Raw genomic sequence first — 22,016 nt, forward strand, 5'->3', positions numbered from 1 at the left:
TTTTTATCAGCGCTCAGTTAAAAAGCCTGCATCGCTGATGACGTGGGGCTGCATTAGTGCCTATGGAATGGGCAGCTTGCACATCTGGAAAGGCACCATCAATTCTGAAAGGTATATACAGGTTTAAGAGCAATATATGCTACCATCCAGATTCCATCCAATCTTTTCTTCTGAGAGACTCTGACTCTAAGGTACTCTTTTTATACCCTATCATGTTACTGACATGTTGCCAATTAACCTAATTAGTTGCAAAATGTTCCTCCAGCTGTTTCTTTTTAGTAACACTTACCTTTCAACCCTTTTGTTGGCCCGAAATGGTACATTTCCTCAGTTTAACATTTTATATGTTTTCTGTGTTCTATTTCAAATAACAAATGGGTTTATGAGATTTTCACATCATTACATAATGTTTTTATTTACATTTGACACAGCATTCAAACATTTTGGTTCATTCTTGATTTAAACTCATCATACCTTAATAGTGATGATTTCCTAATTCCCTGCTTAAATGTATTTACTTTATACAGAAAAAAATGTTATGTAACACTGATTTTTAGGAGAATTAATATTCATGTCTTCTCTAAACCAGAAAAGGCATGAAATGCCCAACTGTAAACAGGCCCTAAATCAAATTAATTGCTGATAATTTCTTGTTAAATAAAATATTCCTGAAGTATAAAACTGAAAAATGTCTACAAATTTGGTTCATCAGGTTCTACAGGTTTAGGATGTGAAAAACATAGTGGTTTAAAATTCTACATAAGAATAAGTTGAAGACAGCGGGTTAGATGTGCTGAGCTTTTTGGCCAAGGAAGAATTGGAATTGTGTCTGGTTAAATATTCTGCTCAATTTAATAAGGATTGTGAGATTAGCAGTCATCAGTTTTACATGTTATTTTGTCCTCCTCTTAAAACCAGGTGTAAATAAGCACCATGTGAGTTGTTGGGTTTACTCAGACATTCTTTATTCATGACAAAACGTGGAACAAAACAAGACCATTTAAGCTTCTTAGTGAAAGAACTATTGAGGAAAACTGCATAGTTGTAATACTGCTTGTTCATTGCACACCTTCTGTAATGCAGATCTGGCAGACCTGTTCATAGCAGCTAGACAGAGACATATTGAATAAACATTCACTGTCAGAAAAAACACTTTCACCTTTAAGTACAACAAAAAAAATAATTAAAGTATAGTTGCTGTTGCTTAATTGATATATATATATATATATATATATATATATATATATATACACACACAAGTCTAATTTGATTCATTTAATTGATATATTTATTAATTCTCCTGGCATTAACTTCTTATTTTTTGTTTCTAAATTATGTTATTTTTTTTGTTGAATTTTTTTTTTTTTTTTTTTTTTTTTTTTTTTTTAGATAATTTCCATTTCACTGCTGCTTTTAAACCCTGCATCTCAAACACAGTGCATCTAGTTTCTGTCTCAGGTGCAGTTTGTGTGATTAGTTACAATGTTTTAATAAATTTCACAGTAATTTCATACAAATTGCAGTCGCATCAAGTCACGTTTTGTGCTGCAGCTTCTCACATACGTACATCTGACCCAAAGACTCTGACATAAATCGTCAGTGTGCAGTGAAATATAAATAATCTTCCTCCTCAGGGGACTTAAGATGAACCTAAAACTTCTGCTTCAGTCTCACTATTAGAGAATGTGACTTACTGAGGAGCTGGTCATGTGACTCTCCTAGAGTTGATCTTACCTCAGTTTCTCCAGTTTACATTGAGGATTCTCCAGTACAGCAGAGAGACTTTTCGCTCCTGACTCTCCTACACTGTTATAGGACAGATCCAGGTCTCTCAGGTGTGAGGGGTTTGATCTCAGTGCTGAAGTCAGAGCAGCACAGCCTTCATCTGAGACACCACATTTCCACAACCTGTAGAGACATAATGACGCACTCTTCACCGACAGATTTTTTATCTTGGTTTAAGACTTACTTTAAAGATGATCTGTTTGTAAAAATGATTTTATTATTCAGAATGACATGAGGATTTAATATTTCCTGAATATTCCAATTAACAATGTAATTAAAAAATAATCATACTGAGTGTTATATTTATTTTCTCTCATCTGTTGTCATATTAACCTATTAGGAGCTGAAGCTGAACAGAGAACAGCAGACAGACCATGAACTTTAATCAGAGAGAGAGACTTATAGCGCACAACACAGGGGGAATAAACTTGTGCCCTTTCAAAGGGAACTCAACGTTATGTGACCTTCATGCTGTGGGAAGTGTGCTTGTGCATGGCCGGTATCTGAAATCTGGTAAGACCACCTCGGCAAAGCCTATGCAGCAGCGGGCCTTGCTTCAATGTTTTCCCCAGTTTTCAGTTGTCTCTGGTCAGCGAGCTGTCACAGGGCAACGAGCATTTGATGCTTTCCCTTCAACAAAATGTGGAATGTTAACAACACTAAACATCGACAGTGTGGAAACTACTGGCAAGGGTGTCTCCATCCATAGTTTCTGACCACCATGGAAAGGGGTTCTGGGTCCAGTTCATCATCTGAACGATACTCTTTGGATATACAGGATGTTGACACTCAAACTTATTATTCCACAGACTCAGTTTGAAGATTGGTTTGTGATGATAGATTAAAAAAAAGTGCATATTCCATTTCCCAGTCACAGGAAATTATTGAGTTTCGCATTTGGAGGCAATGCATATCAATATTGGTTCTTACTTTAACAAGCTTTATCCCCTCGCATGTTCACAAAATGCATGGATGCCATGCTCGCTCCTTTGCGACTCCAGGACATCCATGTGCTAAGCCCCCTGGATGATTGGTTAATTCTAGTGTGGTCCAGGAAGTTGGATTCAACATCAATATGTTGTTCTCACCCATGAGAGGAACTTGGGGCTCAGGTTGAACCTCAGGGAAAGTTGCTTCTCCAATCAAGAGTGACACCTCCCTCACCGTCTCTGGAGCGGTCCTCATCTAGTGTTGAATATAAATGACCTAGCAGTGTGGGCTGTACCCCTAGCACTGAAATTCTTCTTCTAACTTGAGAGGTCACCATGTGTTAAACAATACAGCAGTGGTCTCATATATCAACCACCAGGGAGGATTAGGTTCATGCCACCTGTTGATGCAGGGGCGACTAATTCTTCTCTGTATGGAGGGAAACGTTTTGTCAGTGAGTGCAATGTACATTCCAGGCAACCAGAATGTCAGGTCAGACATTCTTTCGAGGCAGAGGCTGAGTCCCAGGGATTGATGGCTCCATCCACAAGTGGGTGAGTCCATGTGGTGGAGGTTCTGCCAAGCAGAAGTGGAAGTGTTCATTAATGAGGAGACAACACGCTGCCCACTGTCTTCACTCTCATTCATCCCGCACCAAAAAACAGAGTCAGAGCTGGACGCCATGGTACAAATGTGGCCGAGGGCATGACTGTATGCCTTTTCCCCAATCACTCTGCTCCCACAGGTTCTAGCAAGAGTATACCCAGATTGTGCTACATCTGCTGCTAATTCACGTGAATTAGTGAATTTAGTTCATGGAGACTATATCTCTGCTGGACAGCACTTCTTGGGAGATTCCCATTCACAGATATCCACTGTCTCTAGCCGATTTTTATTTATCACCCTCGGCCTGAACTATGGAAATGGTGAGTCTGGCACCTGAGGGGCACCAACTCATAGATTCTGGTCTCCCAACTGAGGTTGTAGAGACCATGTTAAACGCTAGAGACCATCCATGAGGAATTGTATGCATTCAAGTGGCAATGTTTATATTGTGGTGTGAAGAACACCAGTGAGACCGAGTAACTGTGCAATAGCTACAGTCCTGGGGTTCTTACAGGAAAGTTTCTCAGCATCATTGGATCCTTCTACAAACAGGGTCTATGTGGCCACACCCCCATTGATGGAGCCTCTGTGGGGCAACATCCCCTAACTTCAAGGTTTATGTGTAGTGTCAGATGGCTGAGGCCCTTCTGCAGACCATGCATACCTTCCTGGGACCTTCTGTGGTCAGGGATGGTCTGTCAGCCAACACATTTGAGCCCTTATCGTCAGCTTCAGAGAAGCACTGATCCTAATGGCAGCTCTTTTGGTGGCCTTGACAACTCTGTTGGCCTCGCTGCCTTGACTTTGCCTCTAGATTAGCCAAGGCCTTCCAATATCTTAGGTCATATAATTCATACGTGCCTACATCTGCTGTCCAATGGTGTTGCAGACTTTCTCTCTTCCTCTTTTCTTACACCCAAACGAGGAAGATTGCACCTACAGTGTCCTACAGTGAGGGCTCCTTGTATTTACATCCACCGTTCCAGCCAGTGGCATAAGTCAGAGCAGTTGCTGGTCTGCTTGGCAGTGGCAGCAGAGGTGAGGTTTCCTTAAAGCAGTGCATCTCTACTGGATATTGGAAGCAATCTCTATTGCTTATGAGGCGCAGAGTCTCGTTATGACTCTGGGTGTAGGGGTACATTCCACTTGGAGGGGTCACCTCCTCAAAGACTTTATCTAAGGGGTACCCTTACAGGTTGTGTGTGCTGCGGTGGGGTGGCCTATACTGCACACATTGCAGTTTGGCCTTATTGACCAGCTCATATATGGTTCTCCAAGATTATATCTCTGCTAGATGGCACCTTCTGGGAGATTGCCATTTGCAGGGGTCTATTGTCTCAAGCCAAAATGTTGATTTATCACCCTCAGCCAGAACTATGGAAACTGTGGGTCTGGCCCCTGAGAGGCACCAGCTCATAGATTCCGGTCCCTAACCCAAGGTTGTAGAGACCATGCTTAATGCTAGGAATGTCAGTGAGTCTCAGTAAACTGTGCAATGTCTACCATCCTGGAGTTCTTACAGGAACAGTTCTCTGCAAGGTTGGCTGTTTTTACATTTAGGATCCACATGGCCACCATTTCGGTCAGTCACACTTGATGGAGCCTCTGTGACAGGCCATACCCTCAGTATGATGGAGTATACTCATTCCCACAGCATGAAGCTCATGCAACGTTGAGTTACCTTTGAAAAGGAACATTTGGGTTATGCATGTAACCCTGTTCCCTGAGAAGAGAAAGAGATGTTGCGTAGCTTACTAGGGTATGCCTGTAAATTGCATTTGCGCTTCAGACAAAGAGAAGCTGAGGATATGGTTTACAGACACCATTTTATAGTCACATGACACACACTATGCCACGTCACCTGACCATGGCTGGCCTATAAATAGGCATGATATTTCCAGACTTCAGATACCAAAGCTCATGCAATGTCTCATTTCATTCTCAGGGAAAAGGGTTACATGTGTAACCCAAAGAAAACAAAAATCTGAATCATGTTGAAAAACAAGCATTATTATGAATTACAACAAAGATGATAATGTAAAGTGTAAAACACATTTTTTGAAGAATTAACATTTATGTCTTTTCTAAACCAGATTACTTGCTGATAATTTTTTGTTAAATTAAATTTTCCAGAACTATGAAACTGATGGAGAGTAAAAATGTCTACAAATTGGTTTCATCAGGTTCTACAGGTTTAAGATGTAAATTCATAGAAATAAAACCTACAGAAGAATTATATGAAGACAGAGGGTCATATGTGCTGAGCTTTTTGTGCTATTGAGGAAGGATCTCCAAAATGTGTGGACAAATTGGAAGTGTGTCTAGTTACATATTCTGTTCAATTTAATAAAGTTTGAGAGATTAGCAGTCATCAGTTTTACAGGTTATTTTGTCCTCCTCTCAAAACCAGTTGTAAATTAGCACCATGTGTGCTGTTGGGAGCAGTTGTCAGGTCCCCGGTTTTAATGAGGAATTGAGCTACTTTTGACTCAACAGCGTGGCTTGATTCTTTGGCTGTGGATTGGAGTTTAGACATTTTAGTTACATTATTTTAACCATATCTGTATATAAAACTTTCAGTAGTGAGCAGGCAGTGTGATCTCTCATACACACACCTATTGATCTTGTTCTCAACTTCAGCTCTGTGTTACTATATGAATGTATTCAAGGCATTGGGTTTACTCACAGATGTACTTTAATTATGATAAAACATGGAATAAAATGAGACTATTTTAGGACCTAAATGAAAGAAGTATTGAGGAAAACTGCAAGGTTTTAATACTGCTCGCTCACTGATCTTCTCTTCAAAACATATCTGGCAACCCTGTTCATACCAGTTAGACAGAGACGCACTGAATGAACATTCACGACAGAATAAACAATATTTCAGCTTTAAGTACAATAAAAAAAAATCCCCAACAGGATTGTTGCTGTTGCTTGAAATTGTTGTAAGCTCCTTTCACCCTGTTTGTTTTTAATTATTTTAATTTTTTTACTTTTTTATTCATATGGCATTAACTTCATATTTTAGTTTCTAATTTATTTATTTATCATTTCCATTTGACTTCTGTTTTTAAACCCTGCAGCTACACACTGCACACTTAGTTTGTGTCCCAGGTGCAGTTTGTGTGATTAGTTACAATGTTTTAGTAAATTTCACAGTAATTTCAGACATTTTCTAGTCGCATGAAGTCACGTTTTTTGTTGCAGCTTCTCACATATGTACATCTGACCCAGAGACTCTGTGACAAATCATCAGTGTGCAGAAAAAATAAACAATATTACTCTTCAGAATGATGAACCTAAATCTTCTGCTTCATTCTCACTATTACAGAGTATGTCTTACTGAGGAGCAGGTCATGTAATTCTCAGAGAGACGATCTTACCTTAGTGTCTCCAGTTTACAATAAGGATTCTCCAGTACAGCAGAGAGACTCTTCACTCCTGAGTCTCTGACATTGTTACACGACAGATTCAGTTCTCTCAGGTGTGAGGGGTTTGATCTCAGAGCTGAAGTCAAAGCAGCCCAGCCTTCAATTGAGACACCACAATTAGACAACCTATAGAGAGAGACAATGATACACTCTTCATTAACAGGTTTTTATCTTGGTTTACGTGTTATGATGATGATGATGTGTCTGTCATGTTCAACTGTCTGCCCTCTCTTGACCAATCACAAGGTATAATTAATACTGAACAAAACATCACCACTGTTCAGTGGTGAGGCCAGAAATTGAACAGTGGGCAGGCCTGGGTAAAACTAGGTAAAACTGCTGTTGTATATAAAATATACATGAAATAAACATGAGGGAGACCTAGTATGAGTAATATGTAATCTTATTGAGAATTCACTGGGCTGGTGGACTGTATGAACGGATATTTACTCTGATGAGGTTACCCAGATGAGGATGGGTTCCCTTCTGAGTCGGGTTCCTCTCAAGGTTTCTTCCTCTTAAAACATCTTAGGGAGTTTTTCCTTGCCACCGTCGCCACTCAGTGGCTTGCTCAGTTGGGATAAATTCACACCTTTAATATCTGTATACCATGTTGATATTTCTATAAAGCTGCTTTGAGACAATGTCTATTGTAAAAAGCGCTATACAAATAAAATTTAATTGAATTGAGGTTTACCTAAGACACAACACACAGATAAGCAAGGCACAAACCATACATGTATTTGATTAGTGTGGCAGGCCTCAGAGCGTAGGTGGACGGTCAACTAAGACACACACACACACACACACAGGCCTATGCCACCACGCACACACATACAGAAGGAAAACGGAACATGGATATAAGAATAATAAAAGGAGTATTAAGATATTATAAGGATAATATAATGATATTATGAAGTAGGGGGTACAGTAAAAAACTTGCAAGCAGTATAACCATAAATATATAATAGAAATGTAGAGCAAACATGAAAGGAAATTATAAACCAGAAATACAGAAAAATGTGAAAGAAACTTACTCATAATATACTTGGAGGTGGGGAAGAGTCTTGTCTCACGAGAAAAAGTCAGGAGTAATACAGACGAAGGCCTTAATTTTTAAGAGACAACCATGAGGGGTCATTTATAAGGGTAGTTGAGTCACATTGCACCCGCGAGATAACTGTGAGACCAAGGTCTCTCCGAAATGTTGTGTCTCATACCTCTTTCAAACCTAATAGTGTTCGGAAAAGGCTCTTTTCAAAACATACTGGTAATTCTGATAAGCCCTTTCTAAAACACGTTGGTGTCTGGGTCATCCTGACCCTAAGAAAACTATATAAATAGAAGAGCTTCAGCTCTGGTTTTTTAGATTGCATTTTGGGGCGTCTCAAACTGTGTGGATCTCGTGTGGTGGAACAGAACGAATAAACGTGGACCCTTGCTTCTTCTCACTCACAGCTGGTGTCTTATTTTTCTTTCTCCAATTGAATATGTGAGTATCTGTTTCTATGTTATGTGTCTTCAGGTAATAGGCAAAATTTGAGCCAGCACTGCCCACTGCACAGGTTTGATAAGAAAACGCAAAAGACGTCAGTCGCTTAAAAGAACTTACATGGCTACAAAAAATGCTTAATGAGCTGAAAGGCTATAACTCAAGAGGTTTGTTCATTTTCCAGTTGTTTATGTAGCACACACACACAATCACACCTAACAGAAAATCACAAAATTATAAACACAACTGAAAATTGGCTGATACATTTCTGAGCAGCCATAATAACACGCAGTTGTTCACGGACAAGACCCGGATTGTCGAGAGAATAGTTAATGAACTGCTGTTTATTGTACCAGATGTAGTTAATGCATGCTGTGTTATGGATTACTTTGATGCTGAGCAGTAGCACGGCAGCAAATCCACCACCTACAGATTCAATGGCCTTTTATTGATTCAGGATACCAACAGATACACTTGGCCAAGAGATACACTTGGATCTGGAGCCCAGTCAGAGTACTTTATATCATCAACATCTTGCACATAATCTGTCCATGAGGATATGTGTGCAACGTTCCTTTTGGACTTGAAAGCACAGTAATGTTGTTATATGCGTCATTAGCCAACTGGAGCACATGAGTCTTACCTTTCATGTGTACTGGGCTGCAGCCCCCCGGCCAATCCATAGGGAGGGTCTGGCGTACCCTGTCAATACCAAAAAATGTCCGCCAAGGGCAAAGTGCCATCTACTAAAAGAGGCAACTCTATATGAACTATCGATGAGTCTGTACATGTATAATCTGTATTGTTGTCATACTGGGCATGGGTGGACTCCATAGGCATGAGCGCTGGCTTAATGTGAGTACAGTCGCTAGATATGTTGCCTACAAAAGCAAGGCCTTCCTCAGAGCAAACACAGAGAGGAAAGGTGGAGGTGAATCCAACATGTACTGTAAGAGAAGCATCGAGATGAGTACTCACTGGGCTGAAATCACAGCTCTGGCTAACATTACGCATCCAAGCTGGGCCATAGTTGAAGGAAGTTGCCCCCAACAGGCAGACAGTAGGACACTAGCAATGTTCATAGTAAGGTTCTACTAAACATTCATCCAAATTTCCCAAAGGTCGCATGAATGGGGGTCGACCACTACGCTCATGACATATGATACAGGTGTGATTGGTAACTGTGCGAGCTGTATGGAACTTCCAATCTAAATACAAATTACTGCAAATACAAATTACTCCTTATAAAAGCTATATCGATGCAGTTTGACCATTTGGGCGGCGGCGGTCGTCCAGACTATGATGGTTTGAGGGTGATCACTGCATGCCATTTGGTTACAATGAAAGGAAAAGTGGAGGTGTGATATTGTTGTCAGGCACCTAATGTAAGTTATCCCATTTGCCTTGGTAATATTACTGACTCTGAAGGTGCCAGCCGAGCAAAGAAACAACATTGAGAAACCAGAAATCTTTAATGGGCCTACTTGTGCAACAAATTGGATGGATTGTAGCACGCCTGCCCCCTAATGCAGGAAATCAGCTCCAGGTGACTGCCAGATTGTACTTCTTAACGAGGAGTGCCGCATGCCCCATGTTCTGTAATGGACAGTATAGTTGGTGTCTACTCTAAGCAACTGTGCACCCGGGGCCAATTTAAGCAAAGAAAAGGCACATCTACTGTCTATATTAGCAGGAGATGTTGGGCTTGTTGGTATGGGCAAGCCATTAGTGTGTCTGCATGGTCTGTGAGGGAGTATAGCAGCAGCCTGCCCAGTGTTAGGCAGCCACAAACGAAACTGTGCTACTGTTTCCAACGGTAGTGTGGTGCAACAACGTTTCAGTCAGGGTACTATTTTCTGGACCTTAATGCCACCAAGAATGATAATAACAAGTGTGGTCATTCTGATAGCACTTATTACAATGATGGCTGCAAGAAGCACCCATATTTTAATGTGATGGCTGCTGCGGTTCAGTCGCATTCGGGGGTATGACCTCGGGGCCAGCTTGGGGTACGGGATCTGGTCCAACTGCATGGGCTACTTGTGGCAACGGAACTACGAATTCAGGTGAGAGGAGCTGTAGAATTTATATCTACGACAGGGCCAGCACTCAGGTGCTGTTCGGGTTGCTGGGGATCAGCAAGGCTGTTGAGACCTCTCAGATCCCGTAGATCTAGAGTCCCAAATGGCTGCTCATATGAGTGACGGTCTTCCTCTCCCTCCCCAATCTTGTCATCAAGTCTGAAAGGGGCCTCAGCAATCTGGCCTGGGTGTAGGATAGGGGCTGGAGGTGCAATGACTTCCTCAGGCCGTATGTCAGCCACATCTGGTACTACCCGTGGGGAGTCTTTGCCTGGAATCATCAATGGTCCGTGCACCGGAGTGCTACCACCTGGTTTGCTCGTAGGGGTGTCGCTATCACTTGCTGCCTGTCGGTGTGCGCTGCGCTCTCCTCTCCTCTGAAATTGTCCATGTGTTCTATGGGACAAACCTGCCTGGGGATCATCTGGATTGCTGTCACTTGCGAAGTCTAGTCTCATCTTCTCTGGCAGGATGCAGGTGTCTACCTTTCCCTCCTCTCCTTGAGTAGGATGCTGGAGCCTATCTTCCCCATCCTCAGTAGGGTGCAAAAGTCTGCCTTTCCTGCCCCACATCTGCAGTGGTTTAGGTGGTACCAGTGGTCTTTGTCTGCAACAACCTTGAATGATCCCTCTCTTTGAAGTGCTTGAAGTGGGTCGTTGAAGTGCTTCCTTTTGAACATGTGTATGTTACATAGTCACCCTGGTTCCACCAGTCTCTCTGGTGTGGTGACGTCTTCACCATGGATTGCCTCATGCACCTACAAAAACATGTGCCTGTCGATTGGGGTTAGGTGGTGCACATTTTACTGCATTTCACCCTCTAGTTGTCCAAGAGCTGGGCCCTTGTAGGGACCCCGAGTAAACGGCATAGGCATAGGGTGGCCTGTCAACAGCTTGTGTGGGGTTAGATGAGTAGTATGGTTAGTCTGAGACCACATTTTAATTAGGGCTAGTGGAGATGCTTGAACCCAGTTAAGCCATGAGTTTTGACAGATTTTTGTAACCTTGTTTTGTATTATTCCGTTAGCCCTTTCCACCATTCCCTTGTGTCTGTGGATGGTACACACACCACAGCTTATTCTCCATACACAAAGCCTTAGCCACAGCCTTTATAACCTGATTAACAAAATGCAGAACATTGTCTGAGCTGATGAAATCTGGGACTCCAAACTGTGGAATAACTTCCCTATACAGAAGCTTGGCCACTGTTAATGCCTCCTGATTTGCCATTGCAACAGTCTCTACCGAACAACTGAAGCGGTCTTCTACCACCAATATGTATCTCTTACCCTCCTTCCGATTGTCACTGCCCATATCCACAAAGTCCTTTATTATTTGTCTGAATGGGCCCCTTGGTTCTGGAATGTGCACTATAGGGCTTGTGAAGCTCTTGCGGACATTGTGTCATATGCATGTCTTGCACTGATTTAGTGCTTTATTAATCATGCTAGCTAAGTAGGCAGACCACCAAGCCTCCGTGATTTTCCTCAAGGTTTCTCCTCTATTAGCATGGTCTACAACATGTGCATCTTTTTATGAGCAGCGGTAAGATACTCACGAGGGCCACACACAAGCCATCTACTTTCCACCACAATCCTGTGCCTCGTTCTTTCTTTGCCCCTCTAGCGATCCATTTAGCTATTTCTGCCTCACTGGCCTCTTTTTGTATTTCCACAATTTCCACAAGTTCCACATTATCCTCTTGTGGGTGTTGGACATCTTCCTCTCCCAGGTTTATCAAGGCCATCATTGGTGCTGTTCCTAAAGCAGCTTCCTTTGCTGCATCGTCTGCTGCTATGTTACCCCAGTACCAAAAGTACCATCAGTCTTGTGAGCCTGCCATTTCCTAATCACTAGTTCGACTGGCAAATATAGCTGCTCCATGAGTAATTTTGGACCCATCTGCCCTCTGAAATCCTCCGTGTGCCCATTTAGGCCCAAATACATGACACACTCCATATGCGTATGCTGAATCAGTATAAATTGTACAGCTTTTACCACTCTCTATTTTATACACAGGAGTCAGAGCCCTGATTTCTGCCAATTGTGCCGAGCAGAGTTGGGGTAAAGAGACCGCTATTACTGTATTTAACAAAAGCAGATCCAACTAGCCTCTATGACAGCAAATCCAGCTTTATTCCCTATATCAGCTCGAAAACATGACCCATCTACTAAGAACACGTGTGTTTGACAAAGGCTGATTCTATAAGTTGTCACGTGCTTTAAGGAACTTCTCTGATTCAGACACGCATCCATGGGGCAACCGGCTTTGGGAGTAACCATTTTGTAAGTGGAGTTGACTGTGTTATACCTTTCTATGGTTAATTCGGGGGCTGACAGAATGACATCGTACCCTGTGTGTCACGAGTTGGTAATAACAAAAGACTGACTGGACAATAAGGCATGCAGTGCATGGGTTGTGGACAGCGTGACTGGATGCCCCATAGTAATTGAGGATGCCTTTTGGTATGCAAATGCAGCAGCTGCTAAATCACGATAACACGGTGGCATTCCCTTCTCAACATTGTCCAATGTGGTATTGTAGCACGCTATAGGCTGTTTAGCAACACCTTGTTGCTGTTGTGTTAATACAGCAGACGCAAAGCCAAATTTTTCTGAAATATAACAGTGAAAGACCCATGGTCTGCTAAAACCTGCCATTCCTAAGAATGCCAAAATTTGTCGTATGTTTTGCGGTTGTCGTGCTTTCCTAATTGCTTAAGTGAAATTTTGCAGCTTGCCCCTTCTAGAAAATGTCCCAAGTACTTTAGGTTTACAAAACTAAAGTTTTTCTCTACTCACTTTGTGGACGTTTTCGGCTAGCATAGTTAACACCTTTACAGAGTCTTCCTGATACTGCTCATTAGTCAGGCTACAAAGCAGAAGGTCATCCACGTATTGCAACAGGGTGTTATGACAATTCAGATTATCAAGGTCACAAGTTAGAACCTGGTTAAATATAGAGGGGCTTTCACAATATCCCTGAGGAAGTCTCATGTATGTGTATTGTTGTCCAGCATAAGTGAGCGCAAATAGATGCTGAGAATCTGGGTGGAGAGGTACACTAAAATATGCAGAGCAGAGATCAATTACCGTATAATATTTCGTTCCCTCAGGTATGTTTGATGACAACATGTGCATGTCTGGAACAATTGGTGTTTCGAGTACCACTATTTCATTTTATAGCTCTCAAATCATATACCAACATCCATTTATCTGAATCGGGCTGCTTGACAGGAAAGACTGGAGTGTTGCAAGGGCTCCGGGTGGGGATCAATACACTTAGAGAGACCGAACTAGCTACATTAATCTCTTCAGCCAATTCATCAACTTGCATACTAGATCCTGTACCTACATGTTTGTTTAAACAGATTGGTCCAGGAGTAATTGAACCACTTCTAAATATAATCAATTCTTCCCTAAGCACTGGCTATGTACCTAAATCACTTAAATTAGCAGTTATTAAACCCTTGATTAAAAAACCTGATCTTGACCCGTCTCAATTGTCCAACTATAGACCAATATCAAATCTCCCCTTCATCTCTAAGATTTTAGAAAAGGTTGTAGCAAAGCAGTTATGCTCGTACTTAGATAGGAATAACATTCATGAAATGTATCAGTCAGGATTTAGACCTCATCATAGCACAGAGACAGCGTTAGTTAAAGTAGTAAATGACCTTCTACTGACTTACGATCAGGGTTGTGTCTCGCTGCTTGTGTTCCCACAACTGGGCAAACACCTTGTCCCATCCTCCTTTGTCATACTTGATTATACAGTGTAACGGAGTTTGTGTTTCATGGCAGTCCAGGTGCATATACCTCAAACAGAGTTTCCATTCTTCAAACTTCTCCCATAATTCCGATTTCTCCACGTCCTCCACTTCCAACCAGTAGACTTTGTCGGTTACTGGAGGAGTCGTGTCTTGTTCTTGGAGGAGCAAGTACTGTGTGGCTTTAAGTTTTGGTAAGGTAACCCACAGGCCAGTTGGGTCACATTGTATCTTTGCCCCTAGTTTACACAGGGTATTTTGGCGGTTCCTTTTTTGTTTATCCTGTACTGATCTACAGGATTTGTTAATTGTGCCATGAATGAGGTCCATTTCATTGTATTCAGCTCCACTATGCCTTCTAATTTTTTTTGCACTTCCTCGTGTATGGCCTTCTTTAGCATCATCCTGAAGAGTCCTGCACTGGCAGAGGACTCATCCCATTTGTCTCCTGTCTCAATTCTCCATTTGTCATGAAACTCTTGCACAAATTTCATTAAATTTTCTTCCTCTCTCAGTGTGATAGTTTCTAACAGCCATGGATTTAACTTTGTGGGGTACATTTTTTGTATTGCTCCCCATACAACATTCTGCTCCAGGCCAAACAGCATTGGATCACACCTGGGGTCATCCATCTCTTTCTCCAAGTTGGCCATCTCCATTATTTCCTTGGTTTAACCTTTGCCCACAGTCTGACACAGTATGGCTTTTATGTCCACAATGGCCAACAATTGTCCTGTTGTTTTCTCCTCAAACTTGGTTATCCACCTTTGACCTCCATAGCAGAAATACTTCCAGATTTCTTGAGTTAATACTGATATTAACTGTCTGGTAAAAATTTCATGTGAATAACCTTATTGGAAATATATATATATATATATATATATATATATATATATATATATATATATATATATATATATATATATATATACTGAAAAAAATGTTGATGCATCAAATACTTATTTAACCCCACTGTAAGTGATTCTGGAAAGAAATCATTATCACTTAATGAATAATCTGTTCCCTTTCAAATGGAACTCAACTTTGCATGCGCTTCACGCTGTGGAAAGTGCCCTCGTGCATGACTGGTATCTAAAGTCTGAGTAAAATCATGAATGTTTATAGGCCTGCCATGGTCAGGTGAGGTGGTATTGCATAACTATAAAAACGGCACCTGTAAATCACATCATCAGCCTTATTATCTTCAGCAAAAGACTGCATGTTGGACTGTTTGTGTCACCGCCAGTAAAAGAAGGTTTTTTTTAAAAAAATCTCATTAATTTTCTGACGCTATTTGAATCATGCTATGGTGCAGTCCTGCTCTGGCTCTCTTGCTTATAAGCCAAAGCATGATGTGTTTCAGATCCTGGAGGTCCCATATGGATTTGGATGAGGAATTGGAGATGAACACTTGTCAATCGCAGACATATATCCCATCAGTTCTGTGCTGCACAGGGGGAGTGCTGCTGAAAGCTAGCAAAACCATGTATATGTGTGATAAGGGTGATTTTATAATATTTATGTTGTTTTAATTATCTAAGTATCAATAATTAATGATGTTGGAAGAGGTAGTTCAATAATCTAGACATTGGGATAACGTTACATACAGTATCTCACAAAAGTGAGCACACCCCTCACAATTTTGTAAATATTTGATTAGATCTTTTCATGTGACAACACTGAAGAAATGATACTTTGCTACAAGGTAAAATAGTGAGTGTACAGCTTGTGTAACAGTGTAAATTTTCTGTCCCCTCAAAATAACACACATCCATTAATGTCTAAACTGCTGGCAACAAAAGTGAGTACACCCCTAAGTGAAAATATCCAAATTAGGCCCAATTAGCCATTTTCCCTCCCCGGTGTCATGTGACTTGTTAGTGTTACAAGGTCGCAGGTGTGAATGGGGAGCAGGTGTGATAAATTTGGTGTCATCGGTCTCACACTCCCTCATACTGGTCACTGGAAGTTCAACATGGCACCTCATGGCAAAGAACTCTCTGAGGATCTGAAAAAAAAGAATTGTTGCTCTACATAAAGATGGCCTAGGCTATAAGAAGATCACCAAGACCCTGACATTGAGCTGCAGCATGGTGGCCAAGACCATACAGCGGTTTAACAGGACAGGGTCACTCAGAACAGGCCTCGCCATGGTCGACCAAAGAAGTTGAGTGCATGTGCTCAGCGTCATATCCAGAGGTTGTCTTTGGTAAATAGACGTATGAGTGCTGCCAGCTTTGTGCAGAGGTTGAAGGGGTGGGGTGTCAGCCTGTCAGTGCTCAGACCATATGCCGTACACTGCATCAAATTTGTCTGCATCGCTGTTGTCCCAGAAGGAAGCCTCTTCTAAAGATGATGCACAAGAAAGCCCACAACTAGTTTCCTGAAGACAAGCAGACTAAGGAGATGGATTACTGGAACCATGTCCTGTGGTCTGATATGACCAAGATAAACTTATTTGGTTCAGATGGTGTCAAGCGTGTGTGGCAGCAACCAGGTGAGGAGTACAAAGACAAGTGTGTCTTGCCTACAGTCAAGCATGGTGGTGGGAGTGTCATGGTCTGGGGCTGCATGAGTACTGCCAGCACTAGGGGCGACAGTTCATTGACGGAACCATGAATGCCAACATGTACTATGACATAGTGAAGCAGAGCATGATCCCCTCCCTTCAGAGACTGGGCCACAGGGCAGTATTCCAGCATGATAATGACCCCAAACACACTTCCAAGATGACCACTGCCTTGGTAAAGAAGCTGAGGGTGAAGGTCATGGACTGGCATGTCTCCAGACCTAAACGCTATTGTGCATCTGTGGGGCATTCTCAAACAGAAGGTGGAGTCGACATCCATGATGTCATCATGGAGGAGTGGAAGAGGACTCCAATGGCAACCTGTGAAGTTCTCGTGAACTCCATGCCCAAGAGGGTTAAGGCAGTGCTGGAAAATAATAGTGGCCACACAAAATATTGACACGTTTGGCCCAATTTGGATATTTTCACTTAGGGGTGTACTCTCTTTTGTTGCCAGCGGGTTAGACATTAATGGCTGTGTGTTGAGTTATTTTGAGGGAACGGCAAATTTACACTGTTATACAAGCTGTACACTCACAACTTTACTATATATATATATATATATATATATATATATATATATATATATATATATATATATATATATATATACACACACACACACACACACACACACACACACAGTGCATCCGGAAAGTATTCACAGCGCTTCACATTTTGTTATGTTACAGCCTTATTCCAAAATGGATTAAATTCATTATTTTCCTCAAAATTCTACAAACAATACACTATAATGACAACATGAAAGAAGTTTATTTGAAATCCTTGCAAATTTATTAAAAACAAAAAAGCACATGTACATAAGAATTCACAGCCTTTGCTCAATACTTTGTTGAAGCACCTTTGGCACCAATTACAGCCTCAAGTCTTTTGGAGTATGATACTACAAGCTTGGCACACCTATTTTTGGGCAGTTTCTCCCATTCTTCTTTGTTAGAACCACTCAAGCCCCATCAGGTTGGATGGGGAGCATCGGTGCACAGCCATTTTCAGATTTCTCCAGAGATGTTCAATCGGGTTCAAGTCTTGGCTCTGGCTAGACCACTCAAGGACATTCACAGAGTTGTCATGTAGCTACACCTTTGTTATCTTGGCTGTGTGCTTAGGGTCGTTGTCTTGTAGAAGATTAACCTTCGCTCCAGTCTGAGGTCCAGAGTGCTCTGGAGCAGGTATTCATCAAGGATGTCTCTGTACATTGCTGCATTCATCTTTCCCTCGATCCTGACTAGTCTCCCAGTTCCTGCTGCTGAAAAACATCCCCACAGCATGATGCTGCCACCACCATGCTTCACTGAAGGGATGGTATTGGCCAGGTGATGACTGGTGCCTGGTTTCCTCCAGAGATGTCGCTTTCCATTCAGGCCAAAAAGTTCAATCTTTGCTCAATCTTTGGAATGAGAGTTCTTCGGGTGCCTTTTGCCAAACTCCATTCAGGCTGCCATGTGCCTTTTACTGAAGAGTGGCTTCCGTCTGGCCACACTACCATACAGGCCTGATTGGTGGAGTGCTGCAAAGATGGTTGTTCTTTTGGAAGGTTCTCCTCTTTCCACAGAGACATGATGGAGCTCTGTCAGAGTGACCATTGGGTTTTTGGTCACCTCCCGGCCTAAGGCCCATCTCCCCGATCGCTCAGTTTGGCCGGGTGGCCAGCTCTAGGAAGAGTCCTGGTGTCTCCAAACTTCTTCCATGATGGAGGCCACTGTGTTCATTGGGGCCTTCAATGCTGTAGAAATGTTTCTGTACCCTTCCCTAGATCTGTGCCTTATACAATCCTGTCTCTGAGGTCTACAGACAATTCCTTGGACTTCCTGCCTTTGGTTTGTGCTCTGACATGCATTGTTAACTGTGGGACCTTATATAGACAGGTGTGTGCCTTTCCAAATCATGTCCAATCAACTGAATTTACCACAGGTGAAAGCCAATCAAGTTGTAGAAACATCTCAAGGATGATCAGTGGAAACAGGATGCACCTGATCTCAATTTTGAGTGTCAAGGCAAAGGCCGTAAATACTTATGTACATGTGCTTTTTTGTTTTTTATTTTTAATAAATTTGCAAAGATTTCAAGCAAACTTCTTTCACATTGTCATTATGGGGTATTGTTTGTAGAATTTTGAGGAAAATAATTAATTTAATCCATAGTGGAATAAGAATGTAACATAACAAATTGTGGATCAAGTGAAGCGCTGTAAATACTTGCCAGATGCACTGTACATTTTTTTAAAAGGGCACAATGAAGTAGCTCCGCTCTTAGCTCTCACTTCTCAGCTGAAGGGCGATGGGTTCTCCCTCCGGTATGGAGAGTCAACCCACCCTCTATGACTCCAAGAAGCCAGAGAGAAGGAGAGCCCTTCCTCACATTGCAGAAAATGTCTTGGTTACAACCCATTTACCTGAGAAGGGAACGAGACATTGCATGAACTTGACACTGTGGGAAGCGCCCTCGTGTGTAACCGGTATTTGAAGCTTGTGTAACATCATGCCTATTTACTGTATAGCCTTGCTGTGATCATGTGATGTGGCAATTAAGTATGTAAAACAGCCATCAGACACTATTTACAGGCATTACCCAGTATGACAAATCTATGCAATGTCTCAGTCCCTTCTTAGGGAACAGGGTTACATGCATAACCCAGACGTTCCCTTTTAAAGGAAACTCAACATTGTATGAGCTTCATGCTGTGGGAAAAAGAACACCTACTTCATCAGAGTGAGGATATGGTCTGTTCAAAATCTCTGAGCCCGAGGGTCACTGCAAGACACTCGAGCCCATGGTGGAATGTATATCCAGGCTGTAATATCGAATGAATGTGTACGGCATAGACCACCCCATCACAGCACACACTTCCTTTAAGGGTAACTCTCTAGACGAAGCCTTCGAGGGCGTAATTCTAAAGAAATTATGCCCAGAGGCGTAGCAAGACCATGCTCCTCATAAGCGATAGAGATTGCTTCTAGTATCCAATTAGACATGTGCCGCTTCGACACAGCATCACCACTACTGCTGTTGCCAAAGCAGACCAGCAACTGGTCTGACTTACGCCACTGGCCGGAGTGGTGGACGTAAGTGCAAAGAGCCCTTACTGGAGACAGTAGGTACAATTTCTCTTGTTCTGGTGTGAGGAACAGAGGAGGGGAGGGGAAAAAATCTACAACACTACTGGCTGAGCAGCAGATGTATGCACTGTAGGAATATTGTCATATCACAGCAAACCAGTGACTACATTTCCCATCCTGCACTGCGGCCTACAAACATGGCAGCCATGGACTGCAAGTCCCAGAACATTCACATTCATTCATGCACACCTGCATCAAATTCAGAGCATTCACATCCATAGTATAAAGAGACTGTTTGAACACAATGACTTTGGGAAATATTGAGTGTTGTCACCATACCAAATGTTTGTACCCTGTTCCTTGTTTTGTTTCATCTTTATTGATCTTGTTTCTTGTTTCATGCCCTACCTACTTTACACCTGCTTGCAGATCGCCTGACCCATTGCCTGTTTTTTGACCACGCTATTGTCTCATGTTTTGGATTTGTCTACCTGCCTCTCTTTATTAAAAGCTCTTTATCTGCACTTGCATCGATCCTAATGTTCATTACGTGGATTATGTGACAAATATAATCCAGCCTAGAATATAGGAAGGCCTTGGCTAATACAGGGGTAAAGTCAAGGCAGGAAGGGGCAACAGAGAGTGCTTGTAGATGTCCTACCTGCTTCTAATGGTTCAAATGGGGCACCTGACAGGCCTTGTAGGACTACATGAGGTCCCAGGAAGGTATGCATGGTCTGCAGATGGGCCTCAGCCGCCTGACACCACGCATAAACCTCAATGTTGGAGGATGTAATGGCTCCTTAACATTTTCTTCTGAGTTAGAAAAACGATGCTTCAAGTGATGACTTAACGCTTAATGTCTTCTTCAGACACAGTCAACAACATAGACATCACACAGACACCATAAAGACACTGAAAATGAAAAACTGAAAATAAATAAAAATTATATTTAGATACATATTGTATGAATTAGTTTTCTGTTCACGTGGTAGCTTAGCATAGCCGATTAAGCAAACATCAATTCACACAGTATATTAACTTATAAATTAACAAACAAACCAAGAACTTAAACATACCATGTGAGCCTCCTAATTAGAAAATCAGGTGACATTAAGAGACATTTCTCAAATAGATACAGTATTCTGTTTCTTAAACAAACACTTCTTAATTCATGCACATCTCTTCTTATTGAGCTTCTGTCTTTTAATTTATTTATTCATTTTCATATGATTCATTTACATGTCATTCATTTACATGTGATTCATTTACTGATTTGCTTCTCTTTAAATCCAGTTTTAGACTGTGATATTACAAAGGTCTTTCCAGATTATTACTTGCCATACTGTATGAGATAACTCCAATAAAATTGCCTTAATTCTATAATAGAATTTGTTCACCATGTTAGGTTTAAATACTCTTAAAAACAGATTCGCAATTGACTAACATTATTCTGTTCCAGTTCACATCCTTCAAAGCATTGGCATGTTTTGTTTATTCTCACAATCCCCCAAACACACACATCCAAAGTCTCCATAAAACAAATGAGACAGCAGTGTTTCCCACAATAACCAAAAGTTGTCCACAATGTGAAAACAACTCGGAGAGTAAGCTGAACTAACCAAAAAAATTACCAAGACAAAAATTTCCAGTAAGAGAAAAAGCCCTTACTGACTTCAAGTCTGATAAACAGTCTGCGCACAATAACAAATATAATGTCCTTAACTTTTAAAGACTTGTAACAAATAATATAACAATGTAGGACGTAAAGCCGAGGAAATAACACTAATAAAATTAAACAAACAGAAACTCTAACCCAGTCAGAGCATCAAAACAGAGAACCACATCAATACCGAAGTAGATTTAAGAGGAGTGAGTCCACAAAATCTAGGTGAAGTAATGCAACGATGATATCTTCAATAAAAATCCGAATACTGTAGAGTTGGATGGCCGAGTGCAAAAAATAAAAATAAAAGGAGCGAAAAAGACCCAGCTGTGTAGGTGATGCAGTTCACCCCGATATCAAGAGTTTAACATAGTCTCCTGCTTCCACAGCTGAAATAAAGTCCTTCTGGACAATGTTATATGTAATGCGAAGCTGAGCTGGGTGAAGTAGTCCATAGCGAGCACCCTCAATACCATGAAGTTGACGCCGAACCTCGTTAAACACGGTCCAGGCCCAGGCTGTCTTGGCTGTGTAGTCAGGGAAAACGGAGATCGTCAAATCCCTCACTTTAATCTCCTGGATCTCTCTCACATGGCATAAAATATCA

The 22,016-nt window shown here is 41.6% G+C and overlaps 1 protein-coding gene across 4 annotated transcripts in view; it reads right to left on the minus strand.

Annotated features, from left to right (window-relative positions):
• The window catches only part of LOC108279528 (NACHT, LRR and PYD domains-containing protein 12), a 120,126-nt gene that overhangs the window by 67,213 nt on the left and 30,897 nt on the right, over positions 1 to 22,016 (minus strand). For all 4 annotated transcript variants that reach the window (XM_053688333.1, XM_053688332.1, XM_053688331.1 and 1 more), the window contains 2 exons: positions 6,708 to 6,881; positions 1,735 to 1,908 (listed from right to left, as the gene is read on the minus strand). In XM_053688333.1, coding sequence (XP_053544308.1) covers positions 1,735 to 1,908; positions 6,708 to 6,881 — 348 coding nt within the window. The remainder of the gene's footprint in view (positions 1 to 1,734; positions 1,909 to 6,707; positions 6,882 to 22,016) is intronic.

Source organism: Ictalurus punctatus, chromosome 19, assembly GCF_001660625.3.
Source record: "Ictalurus punctatus breed USDA103 chromosome 19, Coco_2.0, whole genome shotgun sequence".
Taxonomy (NCBI): Eukaryota; Metazoa; Chordata; class Actinopteri; order Siluriformes; family Ictaluridae; genus Ictalurus; species Ictalurus punctatus.